The 21,750-nt window shown below is 42.7% G+C and overlaps 1 protein-coding gene across 3 annotated transcripts; it reads right to left on the bottom strand.

Moving 5' to 3' along the window:
- Positions 1-344: 344 nt before the first annotated feature.
- LOC134480506 (uncharacterized) lies at positions 345-19,840 on the bottom strand. 3 transcript variants are annotated; one of them, NM_001447302.1, is given in 6 exon segments: positions 345-1,135; positions 5,250-5,433; positions 6,095-6,226; positions 7,553-7,712; positions 11,791-12,058; positions 19,479-19,840. In NM_001447302.1, coding segments are annotated over 5 exon segments (573 nt in total). In that variant the 5' UTR covers positions 11,882-12,058; positions 19,479-19,840; the 3' UTR covers positions 345-1,129.
- Between the last annotated feature and the right edge of the window lie 1,910 nt (positions 19,841-21,750).

The raw sequence follows: 21,750 nt of genomic DNA, 5'->3' as shown, positions 1-21,750 counted from the left end.
CTCCCTTATACCATGTTTATATGTCCTGGGAGGTGTTACAGAAAAATTAATGTTTATCCTATTAATTTGGTCAAAACTCTCATCGACAGAGTATAATTTAGAGGTAACTATATATTTGACAGCAAGCATACACAGTGGGTAATGTATGCATGATGAAGTTGAAATTCAGAGTTGGAAACACAGTGCACAGTGACTGTATAAATTCCTGTGAATCTCAGTCTGACTGGGAAGTGATTTGATGCCCAGTCCCCATGAGAATGCAGAGATCCATCCCTCCCTGATAGCTGTGGGACTTCAGATGTTGACACTAATGATCAATAAAGAAGGTTCTTAAGAGTGAAGAGTTTGAGATTACTCCTTTATTGACCAGAATACATCCAATTTACTTGATAGTAACCAGATGCAGGTAGTCAATATATACAGTCTATATCCTTATCAAAATAGAAAAGCAAATGAAGAAAACAAAAACAACAGATAAATAACAAATCTTCAAATGAATAGAAGGAAAACCAAATAACCAAAACAATTAAAAATTAACCAAACTTTAAATAGAGGAATTGCACTAAGCATTTTTTGCTGCTCCTTTTGCAGAATAGACTTATAGCCTGTGGCTTGCCTTGGAGACATAGTAGACAAGCAGTTAGTGATGGTAATAATCTTTTCAAGAGGAGTGGAAGTAGGTCTGTTTTGTTGGAGTGGGGGTATTAAGGAAAAAGCCATCCAACACTGAGTAGAAATTATATTACAGACTTTGTCACAAAGTCTTTCCAATATTGTGAACTGATCTCCATGAAACTCTTCTGGATGACCCACCAGGACAAGTACAAATTTACATGTGCACAGTCTTTCTGGATGACCAGCAGCTCTTGATTGATGTGCATCAGCACTTCTCTGAGTCCCTCAAAAAGTGTACACTTGCTGGAGAGAGGCATGGTGAAAATACAGCGTATTCAATCCAAAGAAATCAAACTAGAGGAGGAAAATGCAGTCCACAGTTGCTATGGACATTACAGGTGAGATGCAATAGTGGTGTATTTGCTGTGCACACTTAGTTCTCCTCCTGTAGCTCTTCTCTCCAAGGGAGATCTTGTCCTGGACTGTGTCATGTTCGAGTTTCTGCTTGAGAATTTCAGACCTAGCAGAGCAAGGGAAAAAAAGGTTTAGTGAGTGGTTGTCAATTCGGCTCTCCCTCATATATCAGCTCTATTCAGTTGGACAATCCAGCATGACCTGTCAGCTGAGGTCAGTCCCTGCATCCCCAAGTGTCCTAGAGTACCTGCGCTTGGATTTATATCTCACCTTTCAAACTGTTAGAATTTGAACTGTGGATTATGCACTGTACTGGGATTAAGAGAAAAATGAGCATTTTTTTCCCACTGGTCCAGGTATATGACATTGAATAATAACATTGTAGCTATGTCTGAATCTGAGTTCAAGAGAGGTATGAGCAACCTAGAATACCATGTGGATTCCTTCTGGAGAACATGCCCAGAATTGAGGTGAAATTTCTGATTATGTTAGCACTGAAGGAACCCGTCTAGTTTCTATTTGTAACCACTGAGTCTGCAAATACACAGGGAAGCCATCTCACATCAAATCCATGGGAATTGCATAGATCCTGTAATCACTGAGAATGTGCTCCATGCAAATCTTCCCAGCGTACACATGGACATTAAAGGTGATTGTGATGTAGAAACAGAACAGCACCCCAGTAAGTCTATGGCTAGTGTAAGGCAATTTGTGAGAGGACAGAAGAGAAAATGTCCTCAGATCTTTCCGGAGAGATCACAGGAAGAAAGGAGTAGAACATAGCAAGAAATCCAGAGGATCATATATATTGTTTCATGGGCAAAATTCACATGAACTGTACCAGAACAATACTCTGAGTAGATCTTTAACTGCCTGAGGCTGAAATCCAGGTGGGGTGGTCATCCACCCAAAAAGGGTATTTATATAGGGAAGGATATTCAAATGGCTTCTTCCAGCCTGTGTCCCTACCTGAACATTAATGCTTAATGTAAAGATTCCCCAGGATTCGCTGGAGGCATAAAAAAAAATGTTGAGTGGGATATGTACATAGTGGCCAGAGCCTATAGACAGCTCAGTCAGTGATGTGCTGTCCTCCCATAAACCGTCATAGAGTCAGGGTTCTTTTTCCATTAACAATCTGGCTTAGCAAGTCCCAAAGGCTGTGTAGAGCTGTCTTGTTGCTCAGCAAAGGATCATATATTGGTGGTGGACTAGACTCTTTTTCTTGTTCACTCTTTCAGACTTTCCCCAAAGTGTGCAACTTCTTCTAATTGGAGCTGTCTTTACCATAGCCTGAGTGACTTCATGCCCAAAGCTAGAATCATAGGAAATCTCCATAACCAGGATCCAAATCAACAAATTTTCTCCCCGTAATGTGATTGCTCCAAAGATAATTTGAATAAGTAAGTAAAAGCTTGCATGGATTATCTCACACTGAATCAGAATCTATGGAAGGGCTCCATCGTATGGTACACTTTTACTCCTTGGCTGATGGACGTCTGGATAGATTCTCCTTCAAGGTTACTCTGGGACCACTACAACATTGATGCTCCCAGTTGCAATGGCAATACCTACTCCTTGTTGTGGAATCACTGGGTTAACTAAAACTTCTGTTCCACTTTCTGAACATGGCTTCTCATAGGGCTACCTGTTCTTACACTGTCAGACCCATTTGAAGCTCATCATTTCTCCTAACCCATTGAGGCTGAAATTAACTGAGAGAAAATGATGTTGATTGACAGCACTTGCAGAATGCTACACAGATAACATAGAGGAGCGCTTTGGATTATCTGTGCACCTAAAGGGGTCCCTGAAACTGCCCTGTTCTTGCACCACAGCATAGCTATGGGGCTTTTTTCTGGATGACGATACAATTCCAAGCAACTCAAATTCTCAATGAATAAAATCCAAGCCAAACTCCCAGGGGAAGTTGTAGTGTGCCAAGGTAGCTCGAAAGAAATGGTAGCAGGCAATGTGAAAAGCAACCTTGGAGAAGACACAGTGAGTGACATAACCTTCCAATGGGCTTTCACAATTCACAAAGAACAGAGAAGCAGAATAAACTCATGGATTTTTCTAGAGAAGCCTTGCCCTTACCTCCCAGTACTCCATTCCTTTGATGTGCTCCAAAGGATTTCAATGCAGATCAGTAGTTTTGCCCCTAATCACTTGAAAATCTAACTTTACAGGTGTTTTTGTGTCCTCGTTTTGGGGGTTGCATTTCTAAAGGATTTTATTGTCCTGCTTCTACACCATAACAAAAAGGGACCTGCAAGCTCTAGGCCTGTACCATTTGTTACCCCTGTGAAACATGACTCACTTGAACATATTTCCACTCCTCCCCCAGACTTCACAGGATAATTCTGTTCTGAAATTTTTGGAAACAATAAATTAGTAATTTAAGTGTCCTTTTCCTGTACAGAGCTAGATGGAGATGCCAAATGACTGGGCAGCTCTATTTCATGTTTCATGGATGTAAAGTGAACGCTTAGAGTACTTTTCTCATGAAACTTGGAAATAGAGGGAAACACACGTTCACTACTGCAAACACACACACACACACACACACACACACACACAAACACACACAAACACAGACACCCAGATACACACTCACATGCACAAATGAAAACTTTGCTCTTATGCAGCACATTTCCTGTTGAGTGAGGAATTAGTGGGAACAATGCTGTGTACAAGTCTCTTAGACTCAAGCAATATGTGCTGCCCTGACCTGTACTCATTTCCACTTCAGGAAACCTTTCTATGCAGATACTTGCTGGTCCGATAAGTAAGTTACATGTTCTGCACAGATAGCCTAAACAACACAACATCAAATCCCCAAGAGAGAAATTTCTAGGAAAAGACTCCATCAAGCTCTATGCTGACTCATCATAGGCCCCTCACTAAAACTACCCTGTTTCCTTCATAGAAGACTTTGGAAGCACCAGAGAAGACAGTAACTCATGGTCAGTTCCGAGGATCATTTGATCACATTAGAGTTCCTGTGATATAAAAACAACCTCAATGTCAGTCAGTAAAAGGCTAAATAAATAACATACAGTGAATTTTCTGAAATGCAGCACTGTGTACAATATTGGGAGGGAATCTATCCTGAAAGAATGCAGTGCCCATGATATAGTCAGCAAAGCAATGTCAGCAGAGGGTTGCACTCTAGGATTCCATGCAAGATCATGGGGAAGCCAATAAGACAATACAGAATCTTTCCGGGGGATAACTCTGTTCAGGTAAAGTAAAGAAATCTAATCCTTATTTTTAAAATAGCTAAATGGTTTAAGAATGTGTTGAGACAAATAAGAGAGGGGGCTCCACTTGGAACTGGATGAATGATGCAAAGACTGCTGGCCAGCACAAAACAGGAAGCTTCATGTTTGTTGAGAGACCTAGGCTTAAAGGACTAAGTTAGATAATGACTGGACAAAACTGCATGTCATGAACTGGCCTCCCCGCATGCTCCCTAAGATGCAGGTCAGCACAGCAATGCACCTTTCTTGGTGAGAATTGGGGGTACATACGGATAACTTTGTTCTTGAAGTCTCAAGTCTCTCATGCCAACCCTCAGCCTTTGAGAAACCTTTTCCACATCCTTGCTCTTCTAACCAGCTTCAGGTTGTAAGGCCCAGTTATGAACTCTCAGGGGCACTCAAATAAGACAGAATTGACATACTGATACACAGGCTCTGTAGTTACCCAAGATCTATGAAGCATGAAGTCACCGTCTTCATATATAGGGACATGAGGGGAGGAAGAACAAAAGCCACCACAAATGACAATGAGAACCATTTCTTTGGCATTTCCACCAGGCTCTCCTCCTTGAAAACTACTTACTTCCTGAGTCTCACACGATCCTGAAAATAAAATGAGCTCCAGGCTTTTGCTTCATCCCTCAAAGCCCTGTTCTAGTCTAAAGAGGGGTTCCCACATAGCACCCTCCATACATAATGGCATGTAGTGCTGTGCTGTGTGATCAACCTATCTCCCTTAATGAAGTGCAGATTCTCGAAGAGGAGGAGCATTTGCTTTCCAACATGCAGTTTCTTGAAAAGGGGCTATCTCCACAGAAAGCCTTGTAAACCATCACATGAATGAACACTTGGATGAGACCTAGGTCAGGACATGGATCAGTCAATAGACAGTTACATTGGTTTGTCTATGATTATGGTAAGACATGAGGACAACCTGACCCTGAGGCCCAACCCTACCTGCTGTTGCTTGGCTCTGGGGTCACAGATGTTCATTCCGGCCTCTTCACAGAACCTCTTTGTCTCCACAGAGGATGCTGGCAGTTCAGTCTGCTCCACCACCAGTTTTCTCTTCTCATTCAGCAAAATCTGTATATTGTTCTCCAATTGAGCTTGTTCACGCAGGAGCTGGGATTGCCTGATGCTGAACCACAAACAAACAATGGTAAATCCCAGCCAGCTTCTATTTGCCTGTCACTCCTGCAAGTCCAGTCATCCCTTCAAGGGCCCTCATCCCCAGAAATCACCAGAATAGAGCCACACTATACAAGTTAGCACCAATTAGAGGAGGTCAAATCCAGAGGATACATTCCTTGTGAATCAAAGTACTTCTGAAAATCCTGACACTAAGACGGTTTATATAAATCAAGGAAGAAGAAATGGTCCATATGGGTGCTTATATGTCCATAGCATGCTGAAAACATCTTCACGGAGTGGGGAAATTCCCTCTGAGCGGTGGTTGAAGATCCAATAGCTGTATAATCTTTCCATGTGTTTCTCATGGATCATAGACATCCTGTCAGAGTCCTAGAGATTCAGAGTTGATTGATATTCCCATCATGGTGCAAACCTTTTCTATCTTGAGGATCTTTAATGGGGAAAATAACAATTGGAGGGTCTTCTACACCCTTCACATGTAGGACAACTGAGTCCAAGAGCTACAAATCTAAGACCCTTGCCACAAGGCAGGCTTCTTTTTAAGAGTCAGACACTACAGAACCAGAGCCCTGACTTTGGTTCAAAGTCACACAGGACAGAAGCATTCCCTGCCTAGTGCTGGGTTTTCATCTCTGTCAGCGACTCACCGGTAGGAACTGTTCACTTGTATGAGCTCCTTGTACCTCTCCATGGCATCACTTATTGAGTTGGTCATCATTTGCATAGCCATCATTCTCATCTCATGTTCAGATTGAAGGACTGGCAATTCGACATCCAGCCTGGGTTAGGTCATGGCCAAAGGAACAAATAACATTTTGAACTCATGATTTCAGAATTAGGTGAAATGTAAATAAAAAATATATAATAAAACAGTTCAAATTCAAGGAATGGTGGAAGGGAAGAAAGTGGCAAACTCAAAAACCAGACCAAAACCCAAGAGTGAGACTCAATCCACAGAAAATATTTCCATGTACATAAGCAAACATTTGTTTTGATATAAGGACTCCTTGGAATCTTGGGGAGATATGGTTCTGCAAAGACTCCCTATATAGGAGAGGGCAGAGCCTGAGAGCTGCCTGTTTGGGAATAACAACGGTCAAGACCACAGTGACCATTTCTAGGTCACAATGAACAATCCCTGGATAGTTAAAAAAATAAAAAACTAAAGATCAAAGCAGGTGAAACAAATTAGGTAAAATCAGACTGTTCTCTCGATTACTTAAACTCAGTATGTACCACATACTTGCTCCTTCAAAGTATTTGTACTGGTTAAGTTTATTATCCTGGGCACAGGACAACAGAGCCAAGGGACCAATTGGAGGGACCTGAGCTTCAAGAGCTGGCCAGGTGAGCATGATGGAATTGACTAGTTCAGGAAGAAGATTCCTCCAGTCTGTGCCACAGCTTTGGGCCCAAGAGAAAGCTGTGATGACATTTCTCTTGTTTTGAATACTCAATCCTTGGTTTCTATTGTTACATGAATTCTCAGAGGGCATAAATATGTTTGACAGGGAAGAGGATTTATAGCACCTCCTCCCCTCAGGAGAGTCCTGTGTGCCACCAAGGTATACAGAAGGAGCAAAGTGCTCTGTAGATCAATGTGGGCCTCCACGTACTCATCACTATCATGACCTGCAAACTGTCCATCACACAAATTCTCAGACCCCATCAAAGGTCCCAGACGTCCTGATCCTGAGTAAAACACCAACAAATACATCCACATATATACATACCAACCCATATCCAAAAACATTTAGAATGCCAACTACATCCATGGAGGTGCCATAGAATCAGTGTATAATGAACAAATTCAGAGGAAAAGAGTGATGACCTGCAGGCATTTCATTCACACACACACTTGCAGTAAGTGTGACCAGGTCCTTCCAGCTGTTGACAGAACCAATGCATCTCCAACCACCTCAGGCTCAACTACAAAACAGGTTAACCCCAAACACACAGCACCTAGCTTATCTCACAAGCTAATGCATGCCAAGTCTCCTTAAAATCCAGGATGAGAGGTGAAACTCTCTCGTGCTATGAGGAAATCTTGGGTTAGCAGAGAGAGAGCACAAGACAGTGAACAGGTTACTGGGCATAATGATTACCTGTGGTCCCAATCATCATAGATATAAAGGTCCAGGATTTGGTAAAGTTCATCCCTCTCGAATTGACACTTCTGGATTTCAAATTTGAGTTCCTCCAGTTCCTTTAGACACTCCACTTGCTGACTTATGACACTTTGGGATGATGCCTTCCTACCAAAACCTGTAGATAGATAAACCCAAGTTAATTTGCATATTTGATGGCCCATGGGAGGAAAAGACCATTCCGAATACCAAACGGCAGTTGAGGAAGATGAAATGGTAGACTGGGTGAATCCCAAAAAGAACAGAAAAGCTATTTTGAAGCTGGACTTTAAGCTATGACCCTCTTCCCAACCTCTAATGCCATACACGTGCCACACTCACTATTATTGGACCCCTGGCACTGAAAGTTATAACCTGACTGAGACATAAACATCTGGGATAATGTTATCTCATATCAGATGTGGTGCAGTTAATCCTGGAGTTCATAATGCTTAGCTCCATCAAGCTCTAATCATCTATGTTCCAGTCCAAAGTGTCTGAGAACTCAATTCATGACTAGGGGTGCATCCTTCCTTGTTCTCACCATAGAGACTTATGTAACCTACAGTAATCTAGAGGATGAAGTTCTTCAACTCCCAACCATGGATGGTCACATTGTTAATCTCACAGTGCCTCCTCCTGCCATTCATTGACATTCACAGTTAAAAAACTTCAAGAAAAGACACTGAAGGCTTACCACTTTATGTCTTTCAAATTTAAGATTAGGAACTCCTGACTCTTGGTTTGCCTTTGAGAAATCCCAAGGCTCCTGCTTGTAAGGCCTAGCCTTAGAAGGCACATCTCAAACCTACCTCCTTGAGGATGTTCCCCAACTCTGCCCAGGACTCACCAGGCCTTCCCCAGAATGATTTCCTCCTTCCTGTTTCACTAGAGAGGGGGTCAGCTTCCCTCTGACCTGGTATGGTCTCTCCTTGATCTCCCCTTTCCTTCCGAAATAGCCTGAGCAGCTGGCGAAACATGCCTGCTTGTGAACCCAAAGGGAACTGAAGAAAGATCCCAAAGGCAGTTGGTGTCACCACAACACTGGTGACATCACAGAAGATTCTAGGGATCTCTTAGATACAATAGATTGCCCAGTGAAGTGCTTACTGGTGATGTCACTGGAAAGTTCTATGGCCTACCTACTAACCAGCTCTCCCCAAACTAATGATTTTCTGTGGGGACCCTTTCCTCCAGTCTCTCATGTGTCGCTGGGAATACCATTTGGCAACCTCTATTTCAAAGCTAGATATTTCTCTCTGCTTCATTAAAAGTCAACAATGCTTTTGCTGGGGAGGGCTGCTTACAACCCTGAATTTGAGAGCAGATTTTTCTTAGCACCCAAATCTCTAGGGACCAAGGAGGAGGGAGACTTTACTTAAAAGTAAATCTACTACTTGAGACAATGCATGTGACACACATTTCCATTCCTAAGGTTTTCCCTTTTTCTGGAGGCCAATATATTTCTTCTATACCTCTGAGTGTATAAAACCTGGAAATATTTGCTTACTGTGCAGTCCTTGACAGCCGACATTGTTTCCATTTACATATCCATGTATTTCACAAAATCAATGGTCTATAATCCTATTTCTTTTGCAATAAAAACTCCTTTTCCATGGGAACATAGTGATCAACTACAGGGCATATATAAAAGAATAAGTTTCTGTCCCTTTTATATATTATGTAGGATATCTTCCTTTTCTCAAATATAACAAGACAATTAAATTGGACATCAGTGAGCAAATGTCAACCTGGACCTTGTGTTACTACATTGTAACTACGTAGCCATCACTTTTACAATATCATTCTTCCTGAATAGCCAAGTCCAGGCATGAGAATATTGGGGGCTGCACCATGATCTTTTACTTCTAGCAAACATAACAATCAGGAGAACGGGAAGGGAGTGGAATGGCGTGAGGTCAGGTTGAAGCTCAATTTTAATGGGTCCATAAGTTCTGGAGGGTGTCCATTTGGCATTGTGATATGTGGATTCTGTCTTCTTATCCTAGGTTTTATAATCCCACCTGAATGTGTGCTATAATGCCACCAAACCTCACAGATGTAAGAGTGAAAATCATGTATGACGTTTCTGGGAAGAACTCTGCCTTTTACTACCATCTGGAGTTATACAACATCACTATACAAAGCTCAGAAGAGAGGGGTGCAGATGTGCGGGCCTTAGAAGTTGAGGATCTTTTCTTCTGATTAGGGCACTTATGTGTCCTATGTACTTTTTCGCTTGCTCTTTTACTAATGGTGGCTGACTTCTTTCCTGGCCTGAGGTAGACTGGAGTCCAATCTTGTGGATTACTGAACCTTCTATTTTTGAGATGACAGGCCCACCAAGGGTCCTACTGCATACAGAAGGTGTGAATAATTCTCAGGGGCTGGAGTAAGTTAAAAACGTCTGTGACAACAAAGAACTGATTAAGAAAACAAGAGCCCAGCTGCTCATCAAGATCACAGTTGTATGATAGTAAGAAAATGTGAATAGGCATCAGGTGAAAAGATAAATTAATTAGGAGGTCATAGGCCTAGAAGGGTTATCCTTTGCTCTCAGTGGAGCTGCCCTTCTTTCTGCCATTCCTCGCCCTCTGCCACAGGACCAGAGACTTCCCCAGACAACTGGCTGGCCTTGCCAAAGACCTGGCAGGGCTTCTCCCTGCAGAATAGGACATGTAGAGTCCTTGAGGACTCACCAAGAGGTCTCCTCCACACAGGTTCCTTGTTGTCAAAGGGAAATGTTCCTGCAGAATCCTGCCATGGCAGCAGGAATTTCAACCTGGCTGCTCTTGGTCCAGCTCACTGGGTGCAGGCCTGAGGCCCAGGGGTATCTGGGGAAAGAAGCAGCACACACTACCTCACAGCTCTCTCTTTGTTGGATGCAACTGCTAGGACTGTGATAGGATTTTTGTTTCTTTGTGTGTTTATTAGAAATACCTACAAAGCTGATTAAAGTTGTAACATGCCTTCATACCCAGAATGCAGAATGTTTTTAAATCATTGTTGTTCCTGTTTTATGTTTGGATTTTGTTCTTTAATCCCCTCAGGAAATTTCCCTGTGCTTAGAATGTTAAGCACATGCTCTGGAGGGATCGATTATTCAAGTTAGGCAAAGCTTTTGTTCTCACCATCACTCCACAGATGATGCCATTACTTACTTTCAAATAAGAAAACAGTCATAGAAAAGTAAATTAACCTGTAAGCTATCACAGAAGAAACACATCATGATTGTGGAATGGTAACCCAGTATTTTGTATTTCCTAAGTTATTTTTATTTTAAACTTTTTTATTGGATTTTTTGGGGTACATTTCATTTTTTTTAAATCTTTAAAGGTATCTTTTATTCCTCTCCTCCCATTTACAAGGTGGAATTTCACCTGTGATTGTTAGTCCAGATAGTTTGGTCAATGGCTTAGATATCACCTTGGCCTAGTTTCCTTGGCATAAGCTGAGTTAGAAGCAGACTCAAAGATTCAGGACCAACAAATAATGAATTCCACTACATCTGGATCCCCAGCCTCACAGCCAGGAAGGGACTGGATTTCCATTCACTATTTAAAAAGATGCAGTTCATTAACATGTAAAAAAATTTCTCAAGTATATTAAAGTGTTGACCATGATCATACAGTTTTTCAAATACCTGGCATTCATCTTTTTCCAAATCCTAAAATTTCTTTCTTATTCACATTTTTTGATTATTTTTTGGCATTAGTATCATTTTTTTAAATTTTAGTTTTTTTAATAGATATATATGTTTTATTCAAACGTTATTCCCTTTCCCAGCTTTTGGTCCATAAACCCCCCTGCCGTGCCCTCTCCCATATATATGGTCCCCCAATCCATGCCACTTAGAAACCCCTTCCCGGATATTTCCCTGCACTCAGGGTCCAACCTTGTTAAGAACAAGGGCTTCCCCTTCCACAGGTGCCCCAACAAGGCTATTCTCTCCTACATATGCAGTTGGACCCCTGGGTCAGTCCACGTATAGTCTTTTGCTAGTGGTTTATTTGGTTGGCATTGCTGTTCTTATTGGGTTGCAAGCCCTTCAGCTCTTTGAATCCTTCCTCTAATTCCCATAAATGGCGTCCTGCTCTCAGTTCACTAGTTTACTGCCAGCACTGACCTCTTTATTTGAAATGCTCTGCATGTGTCTCTCAGTGGAGATGTATATCCAGTCCCTTTCAGTAAGCACTTTTTAGCTTCATCAATCTTACCTAGTTTTGGTGGCTGTATATACATGGGCCACATGTGGGGCAGGCTCTGAATGGCTGTTCCTTCAGGCTCTGCTTTAGATTTGGCCTCCATATCCCCTCCTATGGATACTTTTGTTCCCCATTTTAAGAAGGTGTGGGAACATCTGCACTTTGGTCATCCTTTTCTTGAGTTTCCTGAGATCTGTAGATTGCATCTTGGGTAATTTGAGGTTTTGGTCAATATCCACTTATCAATGAGTACATACTGTCAATGAGGGGTGCTGAGAATCTGGAAGAGAATGGGGGACAAAAGACGTGACGAAGGACTCCAAGACAAGAGTCTGATCAAGGCGACAATTTTATTTTTCCCCAAGGCTGAATTTGTACCATAAAAAGGGTAACAGAGAGAGGAGAGAAGTAAAAAACAATTACCCACGCCAAGGACACAATATTCATGTGGTCAGGGAATCGGCTGATGTTGACATGTTGTCAGAAAGTTCACAGGTTTGTCATATCTATTAGTCAGCAGGATGTTGGTTTTTCAGAAAGGTTACAGGTCATGACATTGGGTATCTTAACGTCACACGTTATCATATGATTATTCATCTTGACCACCACATTTGTATTAGTCTTCTGCAGCTGGCTGGGGATTTTCCATGAACCCAGTCATACTTAATGCTAACCATAATAATAACATCAATAATGGAGGGCTTCAAGGCCATCGCTACCAAGAGCATACCAAGTGTGTTTTTCTGTGATTGGATTACCTCACTGTGGATGATATTTTCTAGTTTTTTCCATTTGCCTATGAATTGAACGTAGTCATTGTTTTTGATAGCTGAGTGGTACTCCATTGTGTAGATGTACCACATTTTTCGAATCCATTCCTCTGTTGAAGGGCATCTGGGTTCACTTCAGGTTCTGGCTATTATGAATAAGGCTGCTATAAACTCAGTGGATCATATGTGTTTGTTTTATGTTGGAGTATCTTTTGGGTATATGCCCAGGACAGGTATAGCTGTGTGCTCAGGTAGTGCAATGTCCAATTTTCTGAGGAACCTTCCGACTGATTTCCAGAGTGCTTGTACCAGTTTGCCATCCCAGCAACAATGGAGGAGTGTTCCTCTTTCTCCACATCCTCACCAGCATCTGTTGTCACCTGAGTTTTTGATCTTAGCCATCCTGACTGGTGTGATGGGAGATGTTTAATAGCAGTTTCTATGTCTTTATGAGTTACGGGTTTGTTTCGAAGGTATATTTATTCCTGATTTAACTGTGGTACCTGGTATCTGTATAGAAAATTGTCCATTTCCTCTACATTTTCCAGTTTTGTTGAATATACGTTTATGTAGTAGGATTTGATGATCTTTTTAATTTCTTCAGATTTTGCTGTTATGTCTCCCTTTTATTTCTGATTTTATTAATTTGGATACACTCTCTGTGCCCTCTGGTTAGTATGGCTAAGCGTTTATTTATCTTGTTGATTTTCTCAAAGAACCAGCTCCTGGGTTTGCTGATTCTTTTGATACTCGGTTATGTTTCTTCTTGTTTGATTTCAGCCCTGAGTTTGATTATTTCCTGCTTTCTACTTCTCTAGGGTTTATTTAATTTTTTTCTAGAGCTTTTAGGTGTGCTGTGAAGCTGCTGAAATATGCTCTCTCTTGTTTCTTTTTGCAGGCACTCAGAGCTATGATTTTTCCTCTTAGCGTTGCTTTTATTGTGTCCCATAAGTTTCAGTATGTTGTATCTTCATTTTCATTTACTTCTAAGAAATCTTTAATTTTTTTCTTATGTCTCCAATGACCAACCAAGTTGTCATTGACGTCAACTTCCATGTATATGTGGGCTTTCTGTCCTATTTGTTGTTATTGATCAGTAGCCTTAGTCCGTGGTTTTTTGATAGGATACATGGGATTATTTCTATCTTCCTGTATCTGTTGAGGCCTGTTTTGTGACCGATTATATGGTCAATTTTGGAAAAGGTACTGTGGGATGCTGAGAAGAAGGTATATCCTTTGGTTTTAGGGTGGAGTGTTCTATAAATATATGTTAAATACATTTGGTTCATAACTTCTGTTAGTCTTTCTATGTCTCTGTTTAATTTCTGTTACCCTGATCTGTCCATTGATGAAAGTAGGGTGTTTAAATCTCCTACTATTATTGTTTGTGGTGCAAAGTATGATTTTTTGAGCTTTAGAAAGGTTTCTCATTGTTTAGGGACACAACTGCTATATACTTGACAAATATAGCAATCACGCAGAACATCTGTAGAAAGCCTGTGACCGTTGGCCATATGAGGATGAGTGTCTTTCAAATATCATCATGATTTTTGGTAAGATCTTCCCTGTAATTGGTGGCATGGCTTCCCACAAACATGGTCCAGTTGTCTAAAATCTACTCCTTGGTAAGAATCTTTTTTTATCTGACTCATACACCAGATGCCAGAACTCACCCTGTGCATGGTCATAGTCCTGAGGGAGGATCCAGTGGCGAATCTCATCCTAGTCCAGCTTCCCATCCTTGTTCAGATCTGGGAAATCATTGAACTGCTCCCCAGACAAAACCAAGTCTGTCTCAGGGCAATTGTCCTCGTGAGAAAAAGATGTTCACAATGTACTCATCCTGGTCCACAAAACCATCCCCGTTCTTGTCGATATCCTCCAGGGTTTCCAGAACTACAATCTCCTTCATATGTTCTAAATCCTCTTAGTGTAGAAAAGCAATGAACCCGTCCTGAGTAGCTGTCAGGTCACCGTCAAGGCCTTAAACCTCCTCTCATCTCATGGAGGCAACTTTTTAAAGTTGTGATGATCAGAGCTATCTTGGAATTCAGCAAGGTTTCCCAGGTAGTAGCCATAGTTGGCCTGATTGTATTCTTCCCAGGAGATCTTTTCGTATATGTATCCCAATCCTTCCAGAGTTTAGCCACATTATGGTTGATGTATCTTTTCTGTACCTGTTTGATCCAAACTTTCAGGTCTTCAGTAGTAACAAGGCCACCTCCATCACTGTCAATTGGATCAACAATTTTCCCCAGCCTCTCCTGCTCTCGTCCAGGCTTACTATCAAAGGTCTTGGAGTCCTCCTTGCCCAGGAAGTCCTCATGATTGTACAGGAAGCTGTCCTAATCCTCTGGTGGCCACTCACCCAGCTCTGAATCGGGACAAACCATGTGCTCCTTGCTCATCATGCTCTTGGCCCTGAACATCAGGACCAGTGCCAGCAGCATCCCATGGGGAGTCCCAGGCTGACACCATACACCACAGTCGTGATCAAAGGGAGGCAGCAGGGAAGGAGGTGCTCAGAGCATCCTTAGCCGCTGTCCATCCCCAGAGAGGGCTTTTGTTACATTTCAAATGTTATCCCTTTTCCTGGTTTCCCATCCACTAAACCCCTTATAACACGCCTCCCCCTTCTACTGTGAGGGTGTTACCACCCACCCAAACTCCCAGGCCGACCTGCCTCCCTGTTCTGGTTTCCTCTATACTGGGGCATAAAGCCTTGACAAGACCAAGGGCTTCTCCTCCCATTTGTGCCCAAGAAGGCCATTCTCTTCTACATATGCAGCTGTAGCCATGGGTCTGTCCATGTGTACTCTTTGGATGGTGGTTTAGGCCCTGGGAGCTCTGGGTGTTTCTTACTGTTGTTCTTATGTGGCTGTAAACCCCTTCAGCTCCCTCAATCCTTTCTCTTAACTCTCCATTTGGGACCCTGTTTTCAGCTAAATGGTTGACTGCAAGCATCTGCCTCTGTATTTGTCATGCTCTTTACCCCACTCTTTTGAGCAGATCACCACAGAGCAACAAAGATGTATTGTCTTGGCGTGATGATGTATAGACAAATAGTTGATTTCTTAATTCCTAATGATGGTTCTATAAGAATTCCTAAATTAGATTAGTAATTTTAAGCTTTTATAATAGGACTGCTATTATGTTTTCTCTGGTGATCAAAATTGCATTGAGATCTCTTCTATTCTTAAAGTGTCATGAGTGAATTGCTTCTCCAATACCAAGGAGGCATCTACAAATTAGAGCCCATCCTAAGAGGGTATAAACCAATTAACCAAAGTTCATAAAAGGAGAACAAATCATTTACTATAGGTGCATGGACTGAACATAAATAACTGACTGGATTTGCCTATAGGTAATTTCACTTATTTTTTTCTCATAAAAATTACAGCTTTTAACTCTCCATGAATGTGCAGAGCTGGTGACAGATGGTGACTGTTTATCCTGAGGATTACTCTTCATGGATATGCATGTAAACATTCTCTGTCGTAAACTGATTATCCAACTTATGATTTGAATTCCTGTGCAAACTTGTGGTGAACATTTCACCATGTGATGCTGTGTTCAGAAAGATATACAAATACTGAGTACAAAGAGAGAGAAGCTTTTTAGACAGAACTGAACTGAAGAGAACAGAACTCAAGAAGAACTTAGAAGTAAAGGCACAGCGTTGAGAGGAAGGCCTTGAGAGTAAGGAAATTATTGTGTCATAAGAGCAAGAGGAAAGGAGATAAGAAGAAGAGAGCAAGGAGAACCTCTTTAGTCAAACTTTATGGAGGGAAACTTTTGTCTTTTAGGAAAACTGAAGAACTTAGAAATAAAGGTTAAAATCACTGCTCTTCAGCCTTCAGTCAGGCTCACTGGCTAGCCTGTGCTCTTCAGTCAGGTTCACTGGCTAGCCTCTGCTCTTCAGTCAGGCTCACTGGCTAGCCTGTGCTCTTCAGTCAGACTCACTGGCTAGCCTCCGCTCTTCATTCAGGCTCACTGGCTAGCCTCTGCTCTTCAGTCAGGCTCACTGGCTAGCCTCTGCTCTTCAGCCTGGCTCACTGGCTAGCCTCTGCTCTTCAGCCTGGCTCACTGGTTAGCCTCTGCTCTTCAGTCAGGCTCACTGGCTAGCCTCTGCTCTTCATTCAGGCTCACTGGCTAGCCTCTGCTCTTCAGTCAGGCTCACTGGCTAGCCTCTGCTCTTCAGCCTGGCTCACTGGCTAGCCTCTGCTCTTCAGACTGGCTCACTGGCTAGCCTCTGCTCTTCAGTCAGGCTCACTGGCTAGCCTCTGCTCCTCAGTCAGGCTCACTGGCTAGACTCTCCTCTTCAGCTGGGCTCACTGGCCGATGGAGCCCTAGCACATTGCTTAACCATCTGCTCATGACTGCGTGACTACGCTGACCACCTGACCGCCCTGACTTCTTAAAGTCATTCTCTAGAAAGAGCACAAGAAACCAAAGAGAAACACCGCAGCAAACTTTTCCCATGGGCTTTGCTTAACCTTAAGTGCTTTCATTATTTCTTTAAAAGAGTGAAATATAATTTAGGCTATTTATATGTCCAAGAGAGCTGTGCAGTAGTCATTGCTTTAGGGAATTTGGTGCTAAATCAAAAGATTCCTTTATTCTATTACGATGTTATCTGTATGCTGTACGATGTATGTTTAGAAAACACAAAACTAAATTCCTAAATCTAGATGTTTTAAGACATCAGCTCATGGAGAAACATATCTGCTTACCTATCTAGACTGGCCTTTTTTGCTATACTGCAGGTAAAATCAATTTTCCACACTAATTCCATGATTTTCAAGAATGATTAAGAGTAAAATATGTTGAACATAATGGCCAGAAAGGGGGTTCTGTCAAGTTGTCTTATGTGGGTCAAGATACCAAGCTATAACTGGTCAACCTAAAACCACCTGTTCCCAAAACTAACAGAACTTACAGAAAATACATACTTTCTTATCATTCCTCCTCCCCAATGGTCAGTGATTTATTGAGCACCTAATACGATCCTAGCACTGTGCATCTAAGGGTGTAATGGTGAATAAAAAGCTTAATAAAAAGCCTCATTAAGTAATAAAGAAAAATGAAACATAACTTTGAAACTCAGAATTCAATATAAGAAAACCACCATTTCTTTAACTGGTGATTTCTGAAAACTTCATCATTTTTTCCATGGGCTTCTACAGTAATGATACTCAGTCTTGATTTTGTAAGTCACAAAAAGCAAGTCACACTTCTTTCTTGGCTCCCACAACTGTCAAAGAGAACAACACTGTCACTGTCCATTTCGCTTCCCTATCAATCCTGCTATGGATGGTAATGAATTCCAGTCTTTTCAATGTGAAAACAGGCCACCACTTGAGGGGAAAGGTTATTAAAATTACCCAAAACCGTATATTCTCTAAAATTTTCACATAGCATTTTACTGATATCACAATGTAAATTCACCACAAATATTTATCCAATGAAAATATTGAATAGCTCTGCAAATAGGAGCGATAATCATATATACTTGAAAACAACTATCATGGAAACAAATGACGTAATAGGAGAAAAGTTACATCACTAAAAAGTACAGAAGCAGCAAAAAAGACACTACATTTCTTGGTTTGAAAGTTAGGTGATGTCTACGGCCATACCACCCTGAACGCGCCCGATCTCGTCTGAAAGTTAGGTGATACACTTGATCTCTAAAGACAGGCAATGTACTTGATTTTTAAGCCCTTCAACTGTGCCCTGTCCACACAGAAACTACAGTAGATGACAATCTTTTGTAAGATTTATTGATTTATATGTGAGACCATGCAGCTGTCTTCAGACACAACAGAAGAGGGCATCAGTACTCCTTACAGATGGTTGTGAGCCATCATGTGGTCGCGGGCATTTGAACTCAGGACCTCTGGAAGAACACTTGGTGCTCTTACCCATTGAGCCATCTCTCCAGCCCTCACAATGGCCTCTTACACAGCATCACAGTGGTCTATTTCACTAGATGGCTCCAGGGTGATAACAGAGAAACTTTCACAGTTCCTGAGCACTTCTGAGTTCAAACACCACCAGTGCCCAATCTGTGCTGTTGGCACATTCTGACCTTCTCCTAAGGGTTGTCAGCCACAAAAGGGACGGGTTAGCACCAGACAGCATTCATTGCCCAATCCTAAAAACCCCCTAGATTCTGAAAAAGCCACATTCCATGCTTGCTCCAAATTTGAGGAAGCCAAATGGTTGATCTGGCTCAAGGCTCCTCTTTTCTTAGCTCATCAACATTCTTTTTCCACTTCTTGTCACAAGAAGTATGTTTTTATGCTGCAACTACACTGCAGTGTTTGAAGGAAACCACCATAAACTCTGGGTGTCACCTCTTGAAATTTAAAATTCACAAAACAATTCATGGCTTTCTAATCAGCACCATGGAAAATAAACAAAAACAAGAAAACCATTCCAAAGGAACTTGCTGATCTGGAGGCCTGCTCATAGCAGGCAGGAAAGAATTAAATTATGCAGAACTGTAATCTGCATAAATTGCCTGAGGTTTTAAGAAAATATATTCCCACGATCCCCATCCTTTAACATACAATGAAAACATTACAGGGAATGTGCCACCAGGCTAAGCTGCCTCTGAAAAGCCTGTCCTGCCCTGGCAGGTACAGGTCATTTAATTCTAAGTCAATCTAGAGAGAGGTGACAGCCCCAAGTTGCTGTGGGGATGTCAGAGCACAGCTCTCATGCACACTCCAGAGCACCTCTCCATTCTTTCCCAATGCCATAGGCTTTCCAATCCCTGCTTCAGCTCTCCATACATCCCTGAACCCTCCCTTCCCCTACCCAATGGGCTCCCTTTGCATTGCCTCCTTCTGCCACTGCTTTCCCAGGGCTGGGGTGGGGGCGGCCCAGAAGGAGCCTTAGGAGGGACACGGGTCTCCTACCTACCTTGATGCTGCTGCTCTTAAGGTGCAGCCCGCCCTGCTTGCTGCTTGCTGTCCCTGGGGAGCAGACCGGAGGTCGGGCTAGGGGTCCGCCCAGGCGCCAGGCCTCCAGGTCCCCTGGCAGGACTAGCCTTGGCTTCTTCCCTGGAAACTTCAGGGTGGAGTCGCCGTTGGAAACCCCGCCACTGTCTTAGCGCGCCCTCCCGTGGCCGAGGTGACCCCCAACGCCGTTACCGCCCCCTTCTCTGTCAGCTTCTTCTGATTTTTCTTTTCATTTTTTTCTTTTCTCTTTTTGTTCGCGACGTGGCGCCTGAGAAGAGCTCGCCTCCAGGAAGGAGGACATCGTGCAGGCAGAATCACGTCTGGGCCCTGCCGGGGTCGGAGAGGGAGAGAGAGGAGTCAGCTTGGGCGGAGGCGCCCCGGCTGCCGGCACCCGCGGAAGGAAAACTCGCCCAGGCACACGCGCTGCTGCGGGCGCGAAATATAACGCGAGCGCCCGGTCCCCTCAGGCCCCGCGCTCACCCACCAGCTCCGCGTGCCCTGAGGCCCGGCTCGGGCGCGGTCGAGCGGCGGGGTGGGAAGGACACGTGTGCCCACTCCGTGGCGCAGACAACACCCGGAGGCAGGACACGGGGAGGCGTGTGGTGTGGAGCTCCGGGCTCCGCTCAGGCCCGTCAGTCCCCTCTCAGGGCCCGCTGAGGCCGGGGCGGCTTCTTCGGGCCTCCAGGCCCACTGTGACCAACCTGAGGCCATCACAGCCGGAGCTTCCTGGTGCCCCAGGCTGGAGGCTTGGGCATGGCAAGCATGGCAATTGTGGTTGCCACTCTCCTAGGCCGGTTCAGCAGGGCACAAGCCACCACCTGCTGTCCTCGCCTGAAGGCATCTTGATGGGGCTGAGAGCCCACATCCAGCAGGTGAGCCTCAGTGCTCAGGGCCATGGTCTTGGGTCTGCACCTTGTTGCCAGCCCCTCACACATATGGCAGCATCACACATATGGCTCCTTCTACCAACCGCCACTAATCACCATTTGGACATTCCATTACAGGGTTGTCAAGAAGAAAGACTGCAAACAAACACGAAAAGAATGAAATTTAAAATCTTTTTTATCAGGTTGGAGAGATGGCTTGGTGGTTAAGAGCGCTGCTTCTCCATTGCTCACAAGTTCAATTCCCAGCAACCACATGGTGACCCACAACTATCTGTAGTGGGATCCAATGCCCTCTTCTGTCTGAAGCTCTCTTCTGACATTCAGGCACACTGGCAAACAGAGTGCTCATGTACATAAATAAATAAATCTTTAAAAATAAAACCTTCTAATCAGTTAATGTATCTACATCTAGAATCTAGAAAAGGGTCACAGCAATATTAAAAATAACTCAGAAATAGTAAAGGGATGTACGAGAGTCACAAAATTCACTGGGCAAGATGGTTTATACCTGCAATCCCAACACTCACAATGCTGAGGTAGGTGGATTGCCTTGAGTTCAAGGCTAGACTAAAGTGTGAGTCCTTGTACTAGAAAACAGAATAATTGGGGAGGGGATGGAGAGAGAGACAGAGAGACAGAGAGACAGAAGAGACAGAGAGACAGAGAGACAGAGAGGGAGACAGAGACAGAGAGACAGAGATAGAGAGAGAGCTTGATGTCATTTCCTGCACTGATGACAAGCTACTGAAGAATGTGAATGTCTCCTATCAAGCACAGAGAGTGCTAATGACAGAATGGGTTTCTTATTAAGATATCATAAACTATAGATGGAAAAGTAAAGGAATGTATAATAAATAAAAGAGAAATCAGACATCGGAAACCTAAATTTAGAAGACTATATATGTTTAAGTCACAGGGGAGGGAATGGGACGATGTGGGGGAGAGAATAATCAGAATAAATTATATATGTGTATGAATATGGAAACTAAGAGCAAGCAATGAAAAGAGAAAAGCAGGTTTATTTTACGATGAAATTGAGTTCCCATATGACACTATGTAACATTTTGTAAATTGATTATATGAATTATCAGCAATAAAAATCAATTGTTATTAAAGATGTGGTTGTGTTCATATTAATTAGAAATGTTTTAAATTCTTTTTATTTATTTGCTTATTTATTGATTGATTTTTTTTTTAAGATAGGGTTTTCCTATATAGACCAGGTCGACCTCAAAAAACAGATCCACCTGCTTATGCCTTCAAAGTGTTAGGATCAAAAGTGTATATTCACACATGAAAGTTTCATTCTTAAAGTGATAAAAAAGAAAGTACAGTTATCAACATGGT

Source organism: Rattus norvegicus, chromosome 9 (genome assembly GCF_021556685.1).
Source record: "Rattus norvegicus strain SHRSP/BbbUtx chromosome 9, alternate assembly SHRSP_T2T, whole genome shotgun sequence".
Classification (NCBI taxonomy): domain Eukaryota; kingdom Metazoa; phylum Chordata; class Mammalia; order Rodentia; family Muridae; genus Rattus; species Rattus norvegicus.
The sequence above is the reverse complement of the archived record's forward strand: the minus strand, read 5'-3'. Positions and strand labels throughout refer to the sequence as shown.